This window comes from Scyliorhinus torazame, chromosome 17 (assembly GCF_047496885.1).
Source record: "Scyliorhinus torazame isolate Kashiwa2021f chromosome 17, sScyTor2.1, whole genome shotgun sequence".
NCBI classification, from domain to species: domain Eukaryota; kingdom Metazoa; phylum Chordata; class Chondrichthyes; order Carcharhiniformes; family Scyliorhinidae; genus Scyliorhinus; species Scyliorhinus torazame.
This window is the reverse complement of record NC_092723.1, coordinates 139,062,988-139,085,415: the sequence shown is the minus strand read 5'-3', so window position 1 is coordinate 139,085,415 and position 22,428 is coordinate 139,062,988. Positions and strand designations below refer to the sequence as shown.

The window sequence follows — 22,428 nt, the reverse complement described above, 5'->3', positions numbered from 1 at the left end:
ATAAGCAGGGAGTTATCATCATTGTATCGGGGTCAAAAGAGGGTTACAATAATTTGCTACAAAGCTATTCCCCCATAATGCTTAACACAACTGTTATTTTTTTTAATGAGAGTCTGATTCTCCAGCACCTTCACAAAGGCCCCATTTATAGTGATTTGGCTATGCGCCATCAAATCACTGAAAATATCTGGATGGGAATTAATCATACCTCAACATCCTGAAAAGATTCCAACGACTTGCAGGAAAGTTTATTTTTCACTTTGTCCTCCCCCATTTACACTCCAGTCTTGACCAAGATAACAGTGCAAGCAACCTACCCCAGGTGCAAAGCATCTATTATTTTGAAAATATATTCCTAGCTGAAGCTTTAGACAGAAAATAGAGCCTATGCTCCTACACATACATTTTGCCAAGCATCACTGCATTGTGCCACAGCTAAATGGTCTGAAAGATCTTGGTGTAATGCATTATGAAGTATTGTTCCTATAGAAATGTTGTTTATGACACATTAGTAGCCACGGTCCGGGTGTACTGGTTAACATTGCTGCCCACATCGCCGAAGATCCGGGTTCGATCACTGCTTCCACAGTCCTTCTTGCATACCGATTAAATAAAAATGGTTTTCTTGGTCTTGATAAACCTTTATTGTAAAACAGAGGAGGATCATTGTAATGCATCAATCAATTTTTACAATGCCTCAGGCTTCACCGCACCAACCAACAACTTAGCTGTACAGTGATAGTGAATGCAAGCTTGAGCACAGCACCTCATCTTTTACTGGAGCACTTTAGAACCTTCTGGGCTCAACCATTACTTCAACAAATTTGAGGGTGTGTCAAGGTAGGGGGCTCAGAAGTTATGGGTGGCACGGTGAGGGTCCCAGGGTGCCACCAAGGGGGAGGAAAAGGAGTCCAAGGATGGCACAGAAGAGGTGTTGAATGGGAGGTATGGAATGGAGGATAGGGGTTGGTTGGCTTCAGAAGGATAGAATTGGGAATGGCTTAAGACGACAACATAGGACAGGTATGATATGGGGTGGGTGAAAGGAATCAGATGGGTACACCTCGAGAGATGGCAGGGGAAAGATGGAATGGCATGGGATGCAACAAAGAATTTCTGTTGTAATTAAGAAACTAATTTCACCACAAATGTTTTGAGTCTCTGTTAGTATTAAATAATTTGACTTCTGGTGGCGACATGTAGAAGAGCAGTCACATGAGGTGGCTCCTGCAAGAGAACTTTTCTTTAATCCCTTTTGTCCGATTTTTGGAGATTTGGGCTGGAGTTTGGTTAAATCGATGCGTTAAGATTCCCACGTCAAAGGGATGTCCAATAAATACAACACCAGGTTAAAGTCCAACAGGTTTGTTTCAAATCACTAGCTTTCGGAGCACTACTCCTTCCTCAGGTGAATCACTTTTCCCCAGGGGCAGTGCTCCGAAAGCTAGTGATTTGAAACAAACCTGTTGTGGACTTTAACCTGGTGTTGTTAGTGTGCTCACCCCAGCCCAACAGCGGCATCTCCACATCAATAAATACAAGACCAGGTAGCAGAAAAATAAGGAAACATCGTCAATCTCGGAAGTCTCGAGAGCTCTGACTACGAGGAAAACGGCAGAGGCTCCAGCAGCATTGGTGGCCACGACACTAACCGCTGAGATGCTTACAGGCATCCTAGCAGGAGAACTTCAGAAACTACGGGAGGGAGGTCTCTGAGAATCATGAAAGAGCGATTGAGTGGGCGATGTCCTTTATTTGAGCGACCTTGGCAAAGGTGGATAAAGTGGTATAGGTGCAGACTGCGGGGCTAAAAAAGCTGGAGATGGCTCTTTCGAGGCAAAGCGTCCAGATCACCTCTCTGGAAATGGAGATGGTGTGGGTATCCGGTGAGAACAAAGCATTGAGCCACGGTGGACGATTTGGAAAATTGCGCCAGATGCATGTCCAGTTTTAAAGACAAAGAAAGAGTTCTGCAGTGGGCAAAAGATCGTCGGAACTCCAGGTGGGAGGGCCGCGTTGAGGGTCTATCAAGATGTTGGAGTGGAGCTGGCCAAGAGGTGCGCAGCATTCAACAAGGCCAGGGCTGCATTGTATCGGAGCAATGCTCAATTTGCCGTGGTTTACCCTGCAAGCATAGGGTGCCCTTGTACACGGATGATTTATTGTTTATGTGATGGATCCTGTTTCCAGTGTAGGGGAGCTAATGAAGCTGCTTAAGAATTTTGGCTCCTTCTTGGAATACAAATTGAACGTGGGGAAAGGTGAATGCTTTCTAGTGAATCTCCCAGGAAGGGGAGCCGATCTGGGGAGGTTGCCTTTTCGCCTGGCCAGGTGCACCTTCCATTATCTGGGAATACGGGCAGTCCATGATTGGGTCTCGCTCCATAAACTAAATTTTGTGGGTCTGGTAAATGGGGTCAAGTCGGACTTTAAGAAGTGGGATCACCCCCCCTCTGTGCCTGGAGGCCAGCGTCCAGTCGGTAAAGATGAATATTCTCCCACGGTTTCTATTTTTATTTCAGTGTCTCCCAGTTTTCCTTCTCAAATCTTTGAGAGTCACTAAAATGATGTCTTCTTTTGGCTGGGTACGGCTGCATGGATTCGCAGGGTGTTTTTGCAGAGGGAAAGGCAATCATGGGGCCTAGCGTTGCCTAACCCTGTTATTTAATATTGGGCAGCGAATATGGAGACAGTCCGGGGATGGTTTAGGGATAGAGTTCACATGGGGGCAGATGGAGAGGAGGGCGTATAGAGCACTAGTTTGAGGTTACGGCTCCTCTTCAGTTTTCCCCTACAAAGTGGACTTTGATGGTTGAGATGGGGAGTGGGAAGATATCGGACATTTATAATCGGCTTGTTGTCAATGCAGCAAGCTCCATTGGATGAGGATAAATGGAAGTGGGAGAAGCTGGGTCAGGCTTTTTGTGTGTGTGTGTGTGTTGGGGGTGGGGTGGGGTGGGGATGGGGGTGGGGGGAGGGAGTGAAGCTTTACACAGTCAACTCCACCTCCTCATGCACTGGGGTCAGCTTGATTCAGTTCAGGATGGTGCATAGGGAACATCTGACCAGGGCACGATGAGTGGGGTTTTTCCAGAGATAAAGGATAGATGTGTGCATTGTTCATGGGGCCCAGCGAATCACACTCATACGTTCTGGTCTTTCCCTAAACTGGAGAGCTTTTGGGTCTCCCTCTTCAGCACCATGCCAAGAATTCTTGGTATTGAGTTGGAGCCTTGCCCTTTGGGGGTATCTTTGGGATCTCGGTCTTACTGGAGCTGCAGACAGAGACAATGGTGGATGTTCTGGCTTTTGCTTTGCTGATAGCCTGAAGGCGAGTTCTGCTTGGGTGGACGACTCCGGTTCCGCCCAATGCCTCATCCTGATTAAGTGAACTTATGGAGTTCTTGCACTTAGGAAAGGTCAACCATATCATGAGGGGCCAGCAGGATTGTATTCAAGGTGGCACCCTTTCAGTTCCCATTTTTGGACTGGTGGGATTGGATGCCTGTTTCAGTGCCCTCTAGTCAAAATAATTATAAGTACCGGTGTTAGTCTCACAAACACTTGTTCAGAGTATTACATGTGCTGAACTTGCCAGAGTTATGTGCTTTTACAAAAGGATATGCATAAAGATTAAAAGCCATTGGTAGCAATAGATATAATTGCAGACCATGACACTATGAGGTAGAAAGCAATCGAACCATGACGTCACAGCCAGCAGATAAGTGATTGGCTAGTGACTGGTAAGTAGTTTTTCTTTTCTTTTTTCTCTTGGCATTGTAATTGATGTTGTAAGTTAACTTGAGGGTTAAGTCATGGCAGGAGATCCCAGACCCGTGTCATGCTCTTCTTGTGCATTGTGGGAATTCAGGGACCCTTCCGGTGCCCCTGGCTCCTTCACGTGCAAGAAGTGTGTTCAGCTGCAGCTCCTGTTAGATCGCTTGATGGCTCTGGAGCTGCGGATGGATTCACTTTGGAGCATCCACAATGTTGGGGAAGTCGTGGATAGCATTTTCAGTGAGTTGGTCACACCACAGTTAAAAATTACTGAGGGAGATGGGAAATGGGTGACCACCCAACCGAGGAACAGTAGGAAGGCACTGCAGGGGTCCCCTGCGGTCATCTCCCTCTAAAACAGATATACCGTTTTGGATACTGTTGGGGAAAGATGGCTCACCAGGGAAAGACAGTAGCAACCAGGTTCATGGCACTGTGGCTGGCTCTGCTGCGCAGGAGGGTAGGAAAAAAAGTGGCAGAGCTATAGTGATAGGGGACCCAATGGTAAGGGGAATAGACAAGCATTTCTGTGGCTGCAAACGAGACTCCAGGATGTTGCCTCCCTGGTGCAAGGGTCAAGGATGTCTCAGAGCGGCTGCAAGACATTCTGGAGGGAGAGGGTGAATAGCCAGTTGTCATGGTGCATATAGGCTACCAATGGCTTTTAATCTTACTAACAATATCTGTAAAAAAAACGTGATGAGGCCCTACAAGCTGAATTTACCCAGGGAGTTAGGAGTTAAACTACAAAGTAGGATCTCAAAGGTAGTCATCTCAGGATTGCTACCAGTGTCACGTGCTACTCAGAGTAGGAATGTCATGGTAGATAAGATAAGGGGGCAGCAAGGTGGCCGCAGTGGCTAGCATTGCTGTTTCACGGCGCCGAGGTCCCAGGTTCGGTCCCGGCTCTGGGTCACTCTCCGTGTGGAGTTGCACATTCCCCCCCGTGTTTGCGTGGGTTTCGCCCCCACAACCCAAAGATGTGCAGGGTAGGTGGATTGGCCATGCTAAATTGACCCTTAATTGGGTTCTCTAAAAAAAATTTTTTTAATGATAGATAAGATAAATACATGGCTTGAGAGTTGGGGAGGCTTTAAACTGATGTGGCAGGGGGATGGGAACCGATGAAGGAAGTCGGAGGAAGTAAACAAAAGGCAGTAAGGGGGAAAAGTGAAAGGCAGAGAAACCAGTCAAACATCAAAAAGGGCCACAGTACGAGTCTGTGGAGAACTCAGTGAATGGGTCGAGTAAAGCTAAGAGAAATAAAACAAAGGGAGAGTGTACAAAACATGACTGGACAGAGGGTCTGAGAAAGCAGGGCAGAGAGCAAAACTTTCAATGCAAGAGACCTGACGGGCAAGGCAGATGAACTAGGGGCATGGATGAATACATGGGGGATATTATAGCTTTTACCGAAACATGGCTAAGGACGATAGAGACTGGCAGCTCAGTGTTCCAGGGCACAGGTGCTGTAGGAAGGGTAGAACAGGAGGTAAGAGAGGAGAGGGAGTTGCGTTTTTGAGAATATCACAGCAGTACTGAGAGGGGACATATCTGAGGGTTCGTCCACTGAGTCTATATGGGTAGAACTGAAAATTAAGAAGGGAGAGATCACTTTGATAGGATTTTACTGCAGGCCCCCAAATAGTCAGCGGGAAATTGAAGAGCAAGTAAGGAGATTACAGATGGCTGCAAGAAAAATAGGGTGGTAATAGTTGGGGACCGTAACTTTCCCAACATTGACTTAGTCAGCCACAGCATATGGGGCTTGGATGGAGAGAAATTTGTTCAGTGTATTCAGGAGGAATTTCTCATTCTGTATTTGGATGGCCCGACTGGAGAGGGGGTAAAACCTGACCTCCTCTTGGGAAATAAGGAAGGGTAGGTGACAGAACTGTTAATGAGGGATCACTTTGAGACCAGTGACCATAATTCCATTAGTTTTAAGATAGCTATGGAGAATGATAGGTCTGGCCCAAAAGAAAAAATTCTAAATTGGGGCAAGGCCAATTTTGATGGTACTAGACAGGAATTTGCGGGAGTCTGATGGTAGGCAAAGGGACGGATGGTAAGTGGGAGGCTTTCAAAAGTGTTAACCAGGGTTCAGGCTAAACACATTCCTTTTAGATTTAGAGTGAAGGGCAAGGCTGGTAAAGATAGGGAACCCTGGATGACTCTGGATATTGAGGCCTTGGCCAAAAAGGAGGAAGAAGCATTTGACATGCATAAGCAGCTAGGATCAAGTGGATACCTTGACGAGTACAGAGGTTGTCGGAGTAGAGTTCAGAGAAATCAGGAGGGTAAAAAGGGGACATGAGATTGCGTTGGCAAATAGGGCAAAGGAGAATCCCAAGAGCTTCTACAAATACATAAAGGGCAAGAGTAAATAGGGAGAGGGTAGGGCCTCTTCAGGATCTACAAGATCATCCATGTGCAGATCCACAAGAGATGGGTGAGATCCTAAGTGAATATTTCTCATTGGTATTTAAGTTTGAGAAAGGCATGGATGTTAGGGAACTTGGGGAAATAAAATGGTGATGTCTTGAGGAGTGTACATATTACAGAGGAGGTGCTGCTGGAAGTCTTAAAGCACATAAAGGTTGATAAATCCCCGGGACCTGATGAAATGTTTTCCAGGATGTTGTGAGAGGCTAACGAGGAAATTGTGGGTCCGCTAGCAGAGATATTTGAATCGTCGACAGCCACAGGTGAGGTACCCAATGATTGGAGGGGAACGAATGTTGTGCCTTTGTTTAAGAAGGGCCACAGGGAAAACTCTGGGAACTACAGACTAGTGCGCCTAACGTCTGTGGTGAGTAAGTTGTTAGAAAGTGTTGAGAGGCAGGATCTACAGGCATTTAGAGAGGCAAGGACTGATTAGGGACAGTCAGCATGGCTTTGTGAGTGGAAAATCATGTCTCACGAATTTGGAGTTTTTTGAAGGGGTAACCAAGAAGGTAGATTAGGGCAGTGCAGTAGATGTAGGCTACATGGACTTTAGCAGGCTTTTGACAAAGTACAGCATGGTAGGTTGTTGCATATAGTTAAATATCACGGGATTCAGGAGGAGGTAGCCAATTGGATACAAAATTGGCTTGACGACAGAAGGTGGTTGTAGAGGGTTATTTTTCAAACTGGGAGCCTGTGACCAGCGGTGTGTCTCAGGGCTCAGTGCTGGGTCCACTGTTATTTACATGAATGATTTGGATAAGAATTTAGGAGGCATAGTTAGTAAGTTTGCGCATGACACCAAGATTGGTGCCATAATGGACAGTGAAGGAGGTTATCGAGGCTTGCAACAGGATCTTGACCAATTGGGCCAGTGAATGGCAGATGGAGTTCAATTTAGATAAATGTGAGGTGGTGAATTTTGGTAGATCGAAACCCGCGAAGCAGGACCTACTCAGTTTTTAAAAAATAAATTTAGAGTACCCAATTCATTTTTCCAATTAAGGGGCAATTTAGCATGGCCAATCCACCTACCCTGCACATCTTTTGGGTTGTGGGGGCGAAACCCACACAAACACGGGGAGAATGTGCAAACTCCACACGGACAGTGACCCAGAGCCAGGATCGAACTTGGGACCTCGGCGCCGTGAGGCTGCAGTGCTACTCACTGCGCCATCGTGCTGCCCAGGACCTACTCAGTTAATGGTAGGGTTTTGGGGAGAGTTATATAACAAAGAGATCTCGGAGTACAGGTTCATAGCTCCTTGAAAGTGGAGTCACAGGTGAATAGGGTGGTAAAGGAGGCATTCGGCATCCTTGGTTTCATTGGTCAGAACATTGAATACAGGGAGTTGGGATGTCTTGAAGTTGATCTTGTAGAGGTCTATAAAATAATGAGGAGCATAGAAAAGGTAGATAGTCAACATCTTATCCCAAAGGTAGGGGAGACTAAAACTATTAGTTTATCACTATAGGGCAATTTTTTCTACACAGAGGGTGGTGAGTTTCTGGAACAAGCTGCCAGAGACAGTAGTAGAGGCGAGTACAATTTTGTCTTTTAAGAAGCATTTAGACAGTTGTATGGGTAAGATGGTATAGAGGGGTATGGGCTGAATGCGGGCAATTGGGACTAGCTCAATGGTAAAAACTGGGCGGCATGGACAAGTCGGGCGAAAGGGCCTGTTTCCATGCTGTAAACCTCTGACACTGATAATATTTCAATCACAAAAGAAGGTTTTGCAAAACCTTCCAATGGCAATAATCTTTAAAGAAATGACAATGCGAAATTAAAAAGGAATTCAGAATATGTCTGATAAAGGGATACTTTTTGGGGGGGAGGGGGGAGAATGGGGGAAACGGAAGTGCTTGCAAAATTAATTTCTCTCTTTCCTGGGATTTAAAATCAAGAGAGAAAACTTCCAGCAAAACCTCAAATCCATTGATTTAATCTCTCATAGGGAAAGTGAGAAGTATCCATGATGCCTCCTGCCCATCGCCAATTAATTATTTTCAGCAATGAAAGAAGAGGTTTTTTTTCATAGAATTTACAGTGCAGAAGGAGGCCATTCGGCCTATCGAGTCTGCACTGGCTCTTAGAAAGAGCACCCTACCCAAGCCCACACCTCCACCCTATACCCATTACCCAGTAACCCCACCTATCCCCATTACCCAGTAACCCCACCCACCACGAAGGGCAATTTTGGACACGAAGGACAATTTAGCATGGCCAATCCACCTAACACGCACATCTTTGGACTGTGGGAGGAAACCGGAGCACCCGGAGGAAACCCACGCACACACGGGGAGAACGTGCAGACTCCACACAGACCGTGACCCAAGCCAGGAATCGAACCTGGGACCCTGGAGCTGCGAAGCAACTGTGCTAACCACAATGCTACCGTGCTGGCCTTAGTTGTGCTCTTAAGCCCTATATTACTACTCGACTAACTCTAAACTCTGTGGTTACATCATAGACTCAAAGACAGGTACTGCTCTCGTCGTAAACATTACCAAGCTAAACATTTGCTTCCTAGATCACAAACCCAAAGTATTCTAATGAAACAAACAGCTAACTGATTTATATCCTGGCAGTAACCAAGGCATTACACCAAGACTGAATGTTTCCCAAAATAAAATACCAAGTTGCAAGTCAAAGGACTACCTTATGTAAAGTGTAGAAAATAAACATGTCTAATTACTAAATTTAAATACAATGTATACCTTTAGATAAAATAATAAAACACAGATCACAGAATCACACATAATGTCATTGCCTGTCACAGCAGGTTCACATCTTGCCAGGAAACATCTGTCAGCTGAGACCAGGTGTTGTGTCATTAATTCATTCATCCAGAAATTGAGCCAGAGAACGTCCTCATCTGTGTAGCCCAGTGCTGCTTTTATTCACTTTAAGAATGGGTAGAAGGTAAGAATCAAAGAGGAAGTCAGACAGAATGATGAGTTGTACAACGTTTGGAAGCATGGTAACTGGCTACCCTTCCACATATGATTCTATATGGGATTAGAAATCTACATATGATTCTATATGGTATTAGAATACTTTGGTGGTTTCGGGAAACCTTGTGCAGCGTTGAAGGTTGATGCCAGAAACAGGATGAAAGCTTGCCCTCCCTCTTTTTCTGTCAGTGTTATACACAGAGACATGTTTTGCATGCTGCGTATTTAGCTGTTAATTTCATGTTCAGACACCATCTGTCCCACCTAACCAGGACAGGATTGCACTAACATCCAATTCCACTACCCATTGCACACCATGTACATCAGTTCAGTGTAACATATAAAATTAATCCACCAGTCAATAACCGCTACAGTACTAGTGTAACTGCTCCCTCTGCCCAGCTGCCACCAGAGCCACTGGATTTCTAACAATCAAATTTTTAATTCTAGAAGGCACCCCCAGTACCATATAATATTGATGAATAAAGGAGGGACACTTGTTCTCAGTCAGATCATTTAAAGAGTTTATGAATGTTAATGGCACCATTACCCCCTAGCAGAACCAGACATCAAAGCTTTAGAAAAGTAGATGGGGAGGGGAGAAGAAAAACATATGTATGCTCCATAAAGTACATGTCACAAAAACATTACATCTTTAGGAGGCTTGTGCAGAGCTTCAGTAGGTTTTTAAAAAGGAATAGAACAGTACAAGATAAACTGAAGGGATACGCAGCTTGTAACAAGTCTGCAAAACCCAGCTTAGCAAACTAGTATCATTCTTGTACTGCAAAATAAAAACAGTTTAGCTAAAACTTTAGAAGTACTTGTTCTCAATTTTCCTTTTCTCCATGGGGGAAAAAGACTAACTTCTGAACATAGGAACAGGAGTAGGACATCAAGTCCCTTGAGCCTGTTCTGTCATTCAAACAAGTTTATGACTGAACTGCAGCCAAACTCCATTTAACCTTTGCCTCATATCCCTTAATATCTGTAGACAACAAAAATCTATCAACCTCAGATTTAAAATTTAGATTTCACCTACCATCAAGTGTGATTTGGAGAAGAGAATAGCCATCCTTTGCATTTAGAGCATCCCTTAATTTCATTCCTGAAAGGGTTGGCTCCATTTTTTAGACTGTACTCCCTGGGCCCTTAATTCCTGAACTAGTGAAATAGTTTCTCACTATCTACCTTATCTGTTCCCTTGAATTTTGTTTTTAAATTTAGAGTACCCAATAATTTTTTTTCCAATTAAGGGGCAATTTAGTGTGTCCAATCCGCCTAACCTGCACATCTTTAGGTTGTGGGGGTGAAACGCACGCAGACACAAGGAAAAATGTGCAACCTCCACACAGTCACCTGAGGCCAGGGTCAAACCAGTGTCCTCAGCGCCGTATGCAACAGTGCACCACCCATCTGCTCCCCTTAATACCTTGAAAATTTCAATCAACTTACTTCTTAACCGTCTAAATTCCAGGGACTACAACCAGAGTTTGTGGAATTTCTCCTTACAATTTAACCCTAGGAGTGCAGACATCAATCTGGTAAAGCCGACACTACCCACTCCAAGGTCAATATACCCACGCCTCAGGTGTAGTGCCCAGAATTGCTGTATTGCAGGTGTGGTCTGACCAAGGCTTTGTACGCTGAAGGAGTATGCAATTACCCCCTTGTACTCTGGTTCTTCAAATATAAAGGTCAGCATTTCAATAGCCTTTTAAATTATTTTCTATACCCGAGCATGGCATTTTATTAGGGACTACACTTCAAAAGTGCGTCATTGACTGCAAGGTGCTTTAAGACATCCCGTGGCCATGCAAGTGTTAGACAAATGCAAGTCTTTTTTTGATGTATTGCACATGCTCCATCACACCGTGTCTATCCGCAATGAGGAATACTTTGCCCTCTCCACTAACCCTGGTCTGGAGATGACACCAGTAGCATCTCCTTGAACATCAGTGAGTACAAAAGATTTCATGAGGAATAACAATCTCTCTCCTAGAAACCTAGCAGAGACGACACAAACATGCACAACACGCGTCCAATGGTATCCCCTGATCTTTTGTACAGAATCAAATTAATATTTAAACAGTGGGAGAAAGGGGTCAGGCTTTGAGCATAGACATGTAGGAAAATGATATTTTGAAAACAGCCCTTGAGCATAGGATAACTGATGGACCATCCAAAATCCATGGTTATAAAATTGTATGCTAGGGTGATCAGTTAATATTATCAAGCTACTTGGTGGTGGTGGTTTGTGATACAAAGCTATTCAGATAATTACTGAGAAACCACAAAGTTTCCGGAGGGATTTGATAAAAGAGCATATTTATCCAGGTAGTCAACGAAAAGATGGTTTTAAAAATAACTAGTTAGATTAAAATTTGTAATACCATATGTAAACTGTAATATCCCCTCAGTGGGAGGTATACAGAGGCCATTATTTTCGTATGGACTTTGAAATGGTGCACAATGAAATCTGATTTTGAAATAGTGAAGTAAGCTTTGAGCAAGTCCAATTTCCTGCTTAAATGTATGCAATAATTACATTTTTATACCAATACTCAAGTCAATTGCTCAGCTAATAAATGGAAGGCTAAAAATAACAGCTGAGTGTTTCATATTATTGCCTGAACTTGCTCACCTTCCTGACAAATCAGGACGCTCACCAAATCAAATGTGCACACCAGCTTGGCAGCAGCACGCTTTTGGAATTGAAAGTATTATAAAACAATGTTTGTGAAAACAGAAAGCCAATATCAAGTGCCATGTGATAATAAATTCACTAAAGATCACATGCTATTCAACACCATTATATAGCTACAGGGATCAATCAAGCACACGCTGTGCTCTCTGCCAGCCAGTCCTATCAAGGTAGCTTTTTTTAAAAACAGTTGCATCTTCCAGGCTAGAGATTTTGGGGGGGTGGCACGGTTCATAGATTCATAGAATTTCCAGTGCAGAAGGAGGCCATTCGGCCCATCGAGTCTGCACCGGCTCTTGGAAAGAGCACCCTACCCACGGTCCACACCTCCACCCTACCTCCATAACCCAGTAACCCCACCCAACATTAAGGGCAATTTTGGACACGAAGGGCAATTTATCATGGCCAATCCACCTAACCTGCACATCTTTGGACTGTGGGAGGAAACCGGAGCACCCGGAGGAAGCCCACGCACACTCGGGGAGGATGTGCAGACTCCACACAGACAGTGACCCAAGCCGGAATCGAAACTGGGACCCTGGAGCTGTGAAGCAATTGCGCTATCCACAATGCTACCGTGCTGCTCTAAATATGTGGTTAGCACTGCTGCCTCACTGCACCGAGAACTCAGGTTCGATCCTGGCCCCAGGTGATTATCCTGGTGGACTTTAAGACCATAAGACTAAAAGACATGGGAGCGGAAGTAAGGCCATTCGGCCCATCGGGTCCACTCCACCATTCAATCGTGGCTGATTTCAACTCCATTTACCCGCTCTCTCTCCATAGCCCTTAATTCCTCGAGAAATCAAGAATTTATCAACTTCTGTCTTAAAGACCCTCAACGTCCTGGCCTCCACCGCCCTCTGTGGCAATGAATTCCACAGACCCACCACTCTCTGGATGAAGAAATTTCTCATCTCTGTTCTAAAGTGACTCCCTTTTATTCTAAGGCTGTGCCCCTGGGTCCTAGTCTCCCCTGCTAATGGAAACAACTTCCCTACATCCACCCTGTCTTAGCCATTCATTATCTTGTAAGTTTCTATTAGATCTCCCCTCAACCTCCTAAACTCCAATGAATATAATCCCAGGATCTTCAGACGTTCAGCGTATGTTAGGCCTACCATCCCTGGGATCATCCGTGTGAATCTCCGCTGGACCCGCTCCAGTGCCAGTATGTCCTTCCTGAGGTGTCCTTCCTGAACCCTCCGGGACACCACTCGTCACCGGTTGCCATTCCGAAAAAGAACCTTTTATCCCAACTCTCTGCCTTCTGCCTGACAGCCAATCGTCAATCCATGTTAGTACCTTGCCTCGAATGCCATGGGCCCTTATTTTACTCAGCAGTCTCCCATGAGGCACCTTATCAAAGGCCTTTTGGAAGTCAAGATAGATAACATCCATTGGCTCTCCTTGGTCTAACCTATTTGTTATCTCTTCAAAGATCACTTTGCATATTCTCCCCGTTTCTGCGTGGGTCTCACACCCACAACCCAAAGATGTGCAGGGTAGGTGGATTGGCATGCTAAATTGCCCCTTAATTGGGTACTCTAAATTCATATTATGAGATTTTTGAAAAAAAATTAGTAATTTATAGCTGCTCCGGATGAGCAGTTTATTCAGTGTCTGGATCCCAGTAGAAATCCTGACTTCTAAGTAAGCCAGGCAAATAGGACCAAAAAACACATTTAAAACCACTTAGCTAGGAGAATCTTTTGATTCACAAAGGTGATACATGTTTTAAACAACCTGTCAGGTAGGTAGCAGAGATAAAAATAAAGTTAGATATTGTAATAGGAAAGTAGAGTCATACAGTACAAGAGAGACCCTTTGGCCCATCGAGTCTGCATTAAATCTACACTAATCCCAATTTCCAGCACTTGGTCTAGAGCCTTGAATGTTACGACATTTCATCCACGTACTTTTTAAAGGTTGAGGATTCCCACCTCCACTATACGCCTCGGCGTGCATTTCAGACTCCCACCACCCACTCGGCGTGCATTTCAGACTCCCACCACCCACTGGCTGAAAAGTCCTCAAATCCCCTCAACCTCTTGCCCCTTACTTTACAATTATGCCCCCTTGTTATTGATCTTTCAACTAAGGGGAACAGCTGCTTCCTATCCATCCTGCACATACCCCACAATCTTATACACCTCAATCAGACCCCCACCTCACCCCCTTTAGCCTTCTCTGCTCGAAAGAAAATAACCTGAACCTATCCAGCATCTCTTCATAGCTCAAATGCCCTATTCCAGGCAACATCCTGGTGAATCATCACTGCGCCCTCTCCAGTGTAATCACATCCTTCTTATAGTGAGGCAACCAGAACTGCACACAGTGCCCCAGCTAACCAGCTGGAGCTCCAATATAACCTTGCTGCACTTATAATCTATGCTGCGACTGATAAAGGCAAGTGTACTGTATGCCTTCTGAACTACCCCAATAACTTGTCCCGCTACCTTCAGGGATCCGTGGACAAGCACACCAAGATCCCTCTGAACTTCCTAGTGTCATGCTTATCATTTGTTACTCCCTTGTCTGTTACTCCTTCCAAAATGCATCACCTTGGACCTTTCAGAGTTAAATTCCATCTGCAACTGATCTGCCCGTCTGACCAACGTGCCTATATCTTCCTGCAACCGAAGAGCTTCTTCCTCACTATTAACCACCCTGTCAATCTTCATGTAATTCGCAAACCTACTTATCATTTCTTCCCCCCCCCCCCCCCCCCCCCCCCCCCCCCACACAACACACACATTTTCATCTTTATTGTTTATATATGTATATGTCCAACAATAAGGGACCTAGCATTGATAGTAAGCCACTGGACACCGACCTCCAGTCACAAAAATGGCCATCAAATTCCACTCTCTGGCTCCTACCACTAAGCCAGTGTTGGGTCCACCTTGCCACATTACCCTGGAAGCCATATGCTATCTTCTTTATCAGTCTCCCATGTAAGACCTTGTCAAAGACTTTGCTGAAATGCATATAAACTACTTCAACTGTACTACCGTCATCTACAAACCCAATCAACATCTCAAAAAATGCAATCAAATTCATTAGCCATAGAATTCCAACATTGCAAATGGAGTCCATTCAGCCCATCAAGTGCGCACCGACTCTCTGAATGAGCACCCCACCCAACCCCACTTCCCCAGCCCCAATCCCACCTAACCTGCACACTATATTTAGCATGGCCAATCCGCCTAACCTGCACTTCTTTAGGCTGTGCGAGGAAACTGCAGCACCCAGAGGAAACACACGCATGACCTCCCTCTGACAAAGCAATGAGAACTATTCCTGATCAGACCTTGTCACTCCAACTGAGGATTAATTTTCTCCCTTAGTTTCCCGGCCACTGATGTGAGACTCATTGGTCTGCAATTCCCCGGTTCATCTCGACCACCCCACTTGAAAAGTGGAACCTTAGCCGTCCTCCAATCCTCCAGCAAGTCCCCTGTAGTCAAATCTGGGTCATAGTCCTTGTAATTTCCTCCCTTGCCTCCCACGGCAGCCTGGGATACAACTCATCTGGACCTGAGGATGTGTCTAATTTTAAGTCCGCCAAAACCTTTAATACTTCTTCATTCCCTATGTTAAACTGTTAAGAACCTCCCATTCCCTTTCCCGGAATTCTGAACCTACATCCTCCTTCTCCCGAGTGGGAGAGACGTGAAGAAACCGTTTTTAACACCCTACGAACGTCCTCCAGATCCACGCACAGATTGCCCCCTTGACCCTACTTCATGGGCCCCATTCATTCACTGGTTATCTCCTTCCCCTTAATATACTTCTAGGCTATCTTGGAATTCGCCTTAAGCCTACTTACCAGTGCTTTTTCATGCCCCCTCGTGGCTCTTGTAATTTCTGATTTGCTCCCTTTGTACCTGCTAATAGCCTCTTTTCTTTCTTATCCAGTCCTCAATATTCCTGGGCATCCAGGGTTCTCTGGGCTTGTTGCTCCTACATTTCACCCTAAAGGGAACATATTGGACCTGTACTCTCCCCATTTCCTTTTTGAACACCCCAACTGCTTTACTGTAGATTTTCCCATTAAAAGCCATTTGGTCAGACTCTGCCTTATTCTAATTAAATCTGCCTTGCCCCAATCCAAACTGTTTTATACTCACCATATTTTACCCTTTCCATAAACTTCAATCCTACGGTGTTGTGGTCTGTATCACTAAAATGCTCTTCCACCATAACCTCAAATACCTGTCTGGCCTCGTTCCCCAGAATTAGATCCAGCATTGCACCATCCCTTGTTGGACCTTCTATATATTGGCATAAAAAGCTCTCCTGAATACATTTCAACAAATCCATTCTCTCGAAACCTTTTACACTATAACTTTTCCAATTATTATGCGGGGGTGGGTGAAATCCCTAAACATTACTATTACTTGCTACCCTACTATTACTTTTACACACCTCAGTGAATTGTCTGCATATCTGCTCCTCTATTGCCCGCTGACTATGGGGACATATAGTACATTACCAGCAATGTAACTGCCCCCTTTTTATTCCCAAGTTTTTTTCCCTTCTTTTTTTAAAATTTAGAGTACCCAATTATTTTTTCCAATTAAGGGGCAACTTTGCACAGCCAATCCACCTACCCAGCATATCTTTGGGTTGTGGGGGTGAAACCCACGCAAACACGGGAAGAATGTACAAACTCAGTGACCCAGAACCGGGATCGAACCTGGGACTTCACTGTCGTGAGGCAGCAATGCTGACCACTGCGTCACCGTGCTGCCCTTTTATTCCTACGTTTTACCCGCAAAGCTTAATTTGAAGGCCCTCCAAGATATCATCCCTCCTTACTGCAGTAACAGACTCCTTCATTAATAATGCGACACAACCTTTTCTTTTACGCCCTCCCTTGAAGAGCCTATACCCCGAAATGTTGAGTTGTGAGTCCTGCCCTTCCCTCAACCACGTCTCTGTGATGGCAACAATATCACAATTCCCCGTGTCAATCCACGTTCTTCACTCATTATTAATCTTACTTACAATACAACTAGCATGAGGCCATCCAGCCTGGCCGTACACCTTTGGAACACAACAATGCTGAACTCCCCCTGTCGTGGTTCCCATATATGACAGGTCACACATTTCACTTGGTAGACCTCACCGCCATGTCTTAAACTTAAATGTACTTCGCCTTACTTGATAACTTTTCAAATTACTTAGACTTAAAAGATACTCCTCTTACCTTAAACTTAGTCTCCTTGTCTAATGTACTTCGATCTACTTATCCTTGTATTACTTTTTAATTACTGATCACGTACAGCACGGTGGTGCAGTGGCTAGTACTCACTGTCTGTGTGGACTTTGCCCATTCTCCCCATGTCTGCGCGGATCTCACCTCCACAACCAAAAGATGTGCGGGGTAGGTGGATTGGCCACGCTAAATTGCCCCTTAATAAGAATTTTTTTTTAAAATTACTCATCACTACTTTATTATGCTGGTTCTGACTTTTATCTATCCCTGGTGCTTCTCAGTTAAATTTTTCCCCCAATTAGAGCTGACTGCAGGACACCATTCCCAGAGACATAAGGGTACCAGAGGAGTGAACTTCAATGCAAGAATTAGAGTACCAGAAGTGACAGAGATAAACGCTCTATCCAATCTTTCAACTTGTTTGCAGCCTTTGTAACTTAGACCACACCACCCTCCTTCAGCGCATCGCTCCACCATTCTTCAGCTGGTGGAACTGACCTAAGCATTGATTCCATCCTTATTTAGCTCATTGTCACCAGACAATCAACTGCATGGCTCCTCTTCCTGCATTGCCACCTCTGGTTTCATCCAAGGATTAATCCTTGGCCTCCTTGTAGATCCCATGTGCAAGATTAGCTGCCAGGGGCCTTGGAAAAGAGCATGTGAGGGGGAAGAGAGTGAGTGACAGAGCATGAGTGAGACCATGAGTGAGTGAGTGAGAGAGCATGAGCGAGAGCACGCGAGTGAGCGAGTGCGCGCGAGAGCGAGTGCGAGCGCGAGAGCGAGCGCGAGTGAGAGCGCGAGAGCGAGTGAGAGCGCGTGAGAGCGCGTGAGAGCGCGAGAGCGAGTGAGAGCACGAGAGAGCGAGTGAGAGCGCGAGAGCGAGTGAGAGCGCGAGAGCGAGTGAGAGCGCGAGAGCGAGAGAGCGAGTGAGAGCCCGAGAGCGAGTGAGAGCGCGAGAGCGAGAGAGCGAGTGAGAGCGCGAGAGCGAGTGAGAGCGCGAGAGCGAGTGAGAGCGCGAGAGCGAGTGAGAGCGCGAGAGCGAGAGCGAGAGCGAGAGCGAGTGAGAGCGCGAGAGCGAGTGAGAGCTTTGCATGTAAGAATTCAACAGAGGGTTGAACTTCAATGGGAGTCAGGCAACTTGAGTAAATTTCAATGTTCACCACAAATCAGTCGACTAACTTTCCAAAGTTAACTCCAACCAGTGATATTCATTGTCTCTGTTCACAGATGAAGACTGACCATAGCATGTTTTCCCAGGATAGGTGACTGCAGGCACTCTAACAGCATGACCTTCACTGCAATCAATGGTATCATTGCAAATGCACTGATTTCTCCATGTCATAGACACAGCTGAAGCAGCCTGAAGGCAAGTACAACCAATATAATGGATCTCTGTTAAAATAAATAGATTGACATTAAGAAATGTTGTGACATAATTTGTTTTCTCTGAATACACAATATGGGAGATGGGGCAGGGATACTTTGAACAAAAAGTTTTTAATTTACAGAAAATAAATTGAACCAAAATTTTTCACCAGCATATTAAATCAGTGAAAGAAACAGTGCTTCGAGCTGAGCATGCTGTAACAAGTGGTATAACTTCACTTGCAGTTTTTTTCACTTGAAACTTGCAGGTTCCATGTACAGATTATAAGCAATCCTGCCTTCAGTATAGATTTTTTTTTTTTTTTTTTTTAAACCTAGTTATTGTTAAGTTTTCGTTTTTATTTTTTTAAATATTTAAAGTATCCAATTATCTTTTTTTCCAATCAAGGGACAATTTAATGTGGCCAATCCACCTACCCTGCACACCTTTGGGTTGTGTGGGTGAGACCCATGCAGCCACAGGGAGAATGTGCAAACTCCACACTGACAGTGCCCGGGGCCGGGATCGAACCAGAGTCCTCTGCATTGTGAGGCAGCAGTGCTAACAACTGCGCCACCATGCCGCACGCCCTGTTAAGTTTTTAAAGGCGTTTCTATCATTAGATTATGCAGATTGATCACTTAACATGGAACTGGAACAGTCACACAGCTTTGAAAGTAGAACATGGGTCCCAATCGCCTTTTCTGGTATCCTCCAATTTACTTAGTCATATCTTTATTCTTTTCTGCTAACTGCAACAGCAAACATTGAAACAGCTCTTTAAACTTGCTATAAAGCACAATACTACAAAGTGAAAGTACTACCCAATGATGCAGACACCGTAGCCAGATTTAGTCAGGAAACAAAGTTACATGGCAACACTTCCAAGGAGACAGTAAAAATTTACCAAAAAACATGCAATAAACCAAGCAACAGATGTCAGCTTACCTTTGTTTTTGTGTTCAATTGCCTGTAACAATAGAAAGTACGTCAGTTAAAAATAAATCTTACACCTAAAATCAGTGAAAAGGATACTTCGCTACAAAAACTTATGCACCACAGCAACTATACGTCAGAACAATTGCAGAAACAAGATTTCATCGTTGTAGATTTTCAGCACAAGCAGAGATATTTATTACAGAAAGACAGTTTGCATTACACCTGAGCAAGCATCTTTTCTTTGGATGCATACCTACCCTCCCATCTATGCAAATACACATCTACGAATTCACCAAATTAAGGCAGGTACGGTGTAAAACCTGTCAGTTATGTTACCATTGTTTTCTCATTGTACAACAGTACCTAACAAAATGGGCAACCAAAGTGATAATGGAGTAATTTTAGAGCATTGAAGTGGTAATCAATGTCGAGAACACACTTTAGAGGGGAACTGCTCGAGAAGTTTCGTCAGACTCTCCTCAGGTTCCATCTTGTGCAGAGAACTACATTTTGTAGTTAACAGCTTCTAGGCATCATAGTCTGGAATTTGTCCAAAATTAACTGAGACCTCAAGGTCCAAAATGAAGTCAAAGAAATTTTCCACTCTTCTGATCTGCTAGTGGAAAGATCCATCAACTACAATAGTGCTTTTACCCTTTCCCATTGATGTAAAACAGCTTCTGCTTATATGTCTTGAAGCCCACGATAAACATAAGATGAACGATGGCCATGGAGATTGCACCCCACTGATAGCACCACGTTCAATCCCAACTGCGACAGTGATTAACACTTCAATGCTGTAAAACACTATGGGACATCTTGAGGTCATGAATGTCACCATATCAATGCAAATCTTTCTTTCTTTGTTGGTAGTTAATGTAAACCTAGGGTAAATGTCATGGCACAGCTAGAATGTAATTACATACTCGACCAATGAGACGCAAAGTTGGACTGCAAGTTGGCCATAGATTAGCACCGATAACAGACTTTGCATCATTGGGTACCCTTGTCCAAGTATTGCTTCCTCTTATAAATCTATAAGAGTCTCTGCATCAAGACAGCAGCTCACCTCCAATATGCCAAACGAAGGCAGTTAAAATAAATAAAAACCTCAAATGGGAGTGGGTTAGTTGTGCTTGCATAATGTGTGGCATTGCACCAGATGCTTTGGTAATGAGGCAAATATAACGTGGCACACTGTACTCCAGTAAATAGCTCATTTGGAAGGCTTGCTCTTAAAATGTAATTTCAATAATCTTCCTGGTATATGGGCAAGAATCCCGGTTTCCTTCAAATGGTAAAGCACATGGAGTGTCACAAATATTTAGATCTTCATAATTAGATGGTGTAGGGGCTCTAACCTATCAAGATGCAAGTACCATGTTAGCTACAAAAGTGTCTGTGTGTACGCATGCGAGCACGTTATAGTTTGTGTATCTGAGAAACATTACATTTTTCTCGAAGTCAACTGAATAGCTTTTCAGAGGTACCGAATATTCCATTAAACTTCAAAAGTTTTCCCAATAACTTTCCAATAAAAGTGTTACTCCAAGGCATGCAGCTGCATCCTTCACTGCCTACCCCACAATTATGCTCTTGCATTATGAATATCCTTGAATGTCTTCTGGAGAAAGGGTGAATTTCATTTGATCGTTATGTTGCTCCTCCAAAAGTAAATTTAGTACCTTCTTCAAAGCGGCTTCCTTTTTCTTCTTGTCGTCCTTTCTCTTTTTCCTTTCTTCCATCAACTGTTCTTCCTTTTCTTGCACTCTATCCCTTTGAAACAAAAACACCATGATTCAAGACGCTCAATCTACCAAGATCCATAATCTGTTTGTTGTTGGAATGAAAGACTTCATCTGACAAAACTTGAAAATAGGAACAGCTGTGTAATCTACTTATGGGGTTACCCTTATTTTAACCTTCCAATTCGGAGCTGAAAAAACATTGTGCCTCTATGCAATAGGTCAATTGGCTTCAGAATTCAATCTGTTCTTAAAAACATGTTGCACAAAGTACCTTAATTTTACAAGCGTTCTGAATCTCCCAAATCATTTGAATGGAAAAATTAAAAGTCACACTAACACATGTATATATTTAACCAAATAGCTCGTAACTAGTCTGTATGTGAATATAAACACAGTAATATGGCATTGCTTGGATTTATTGTCACAAAAATAACTAGCCTAAGAGATAACTGAAACGTTTCTGCAGGGTGATCGGTCTCTTGGTGCAACTCTGCATTTTTCTATTTACTATTAATAACCACTGGGGTGTGAGGCCAACCACACCAATGCAATGGCCTGGCCAAGTACACTTGTACCTTCAGGCTGAAGAATTGAGAAAAGCTGCACTAACAGCTTTTTCCTACCATTTCAAAAGGATCCTGTTCAACCTAAGCTTTGCAGGATTCAACAAATATTCATATTTTTCTTCCCCGCAATTGCAGTTCTCAGTACAAGTCTGCCAATTTCCCTTGCTCCAGCTGTTTAGGTAACCTTTTTCATGGATTACAATAGCTGCCACTGAATGTGCCACCCCCACTTTTGCCTAGTGACTGCAGAACAGTGCCAGGTAGCTATAGAAACAATGCACAGTGGCACCCAAGAGACCAATCATTCTCCAATGCCAATTGCTGAAACACACGTGCTTTGTGAAACCTAGGTGAAGGTAAAAGATCCATGGTGCAAAACAGTGCCAAAATTATTCAGTCCAAACACACATTCCATAAGAAGTTTTCAGGCTATCGTACCCCCAAAATGTCTTTATAAACAGGAGATATTAACCCTTGTGATTATATAATAATAATAATAATCTTTATTGTCACAAGTAGGTTTACATTTACACTGCAATGAAGTTACTGTGAAAAGCCCCTAGTTGCCTCATTCCGGCGCCTGTTCGGGTACACAGTGGGAGAATTCAAAATGTCCAAATTACCTAACAGCACGTCTTTCGGGAGGAAACCCACGCAGACACAGGAAGAACGCGCAGACAGTGACCCACGCCGGG

General features: G+C 44.1%; 1 protein-coding gene across 13 annotated transcripts in view; it reads right to left on the bottom strand.

Moving 5' to 3' along the window:
* The window catches only part of LOC140394184 (trinucleotide repeat-containing gene 6A protein-like), a 383,091-nt gene that overhangs the window by 131,750 nt on the left and 228,913 nt on the right, over positions 1-22,428 (bottom strand). For 10 of the 13 annotated variants that reach the window (XM_072481149.1, XM_072481147.1, XM_072481153.1 and 7 more), the window contains 3 exons: positions 21,105-21,195; positions 19,429-19,450; positions 18,354-18,506 (listed from right to left, as the gene is read on the bottom strand). In XM_072481149.1, coding sequence (XP_072337250.1) covers positions 18,354-18,506; positions 19,429-19,450; positions 21,105-21,164 — 235 coding nt within the window. In that variant the 5' untranslated portion in view covers positions 21,165-21,195. The remainder of the gene's footprint in view (positions 1-18,353; positions 18,507-19,428; positions 19,451-21,104; positions 21,196-22,428) is intronic. The other 3 variants (XM_072481151.1, XM_072481150.1, XM_072481157.1) reach the window with 1 other exon arrangement.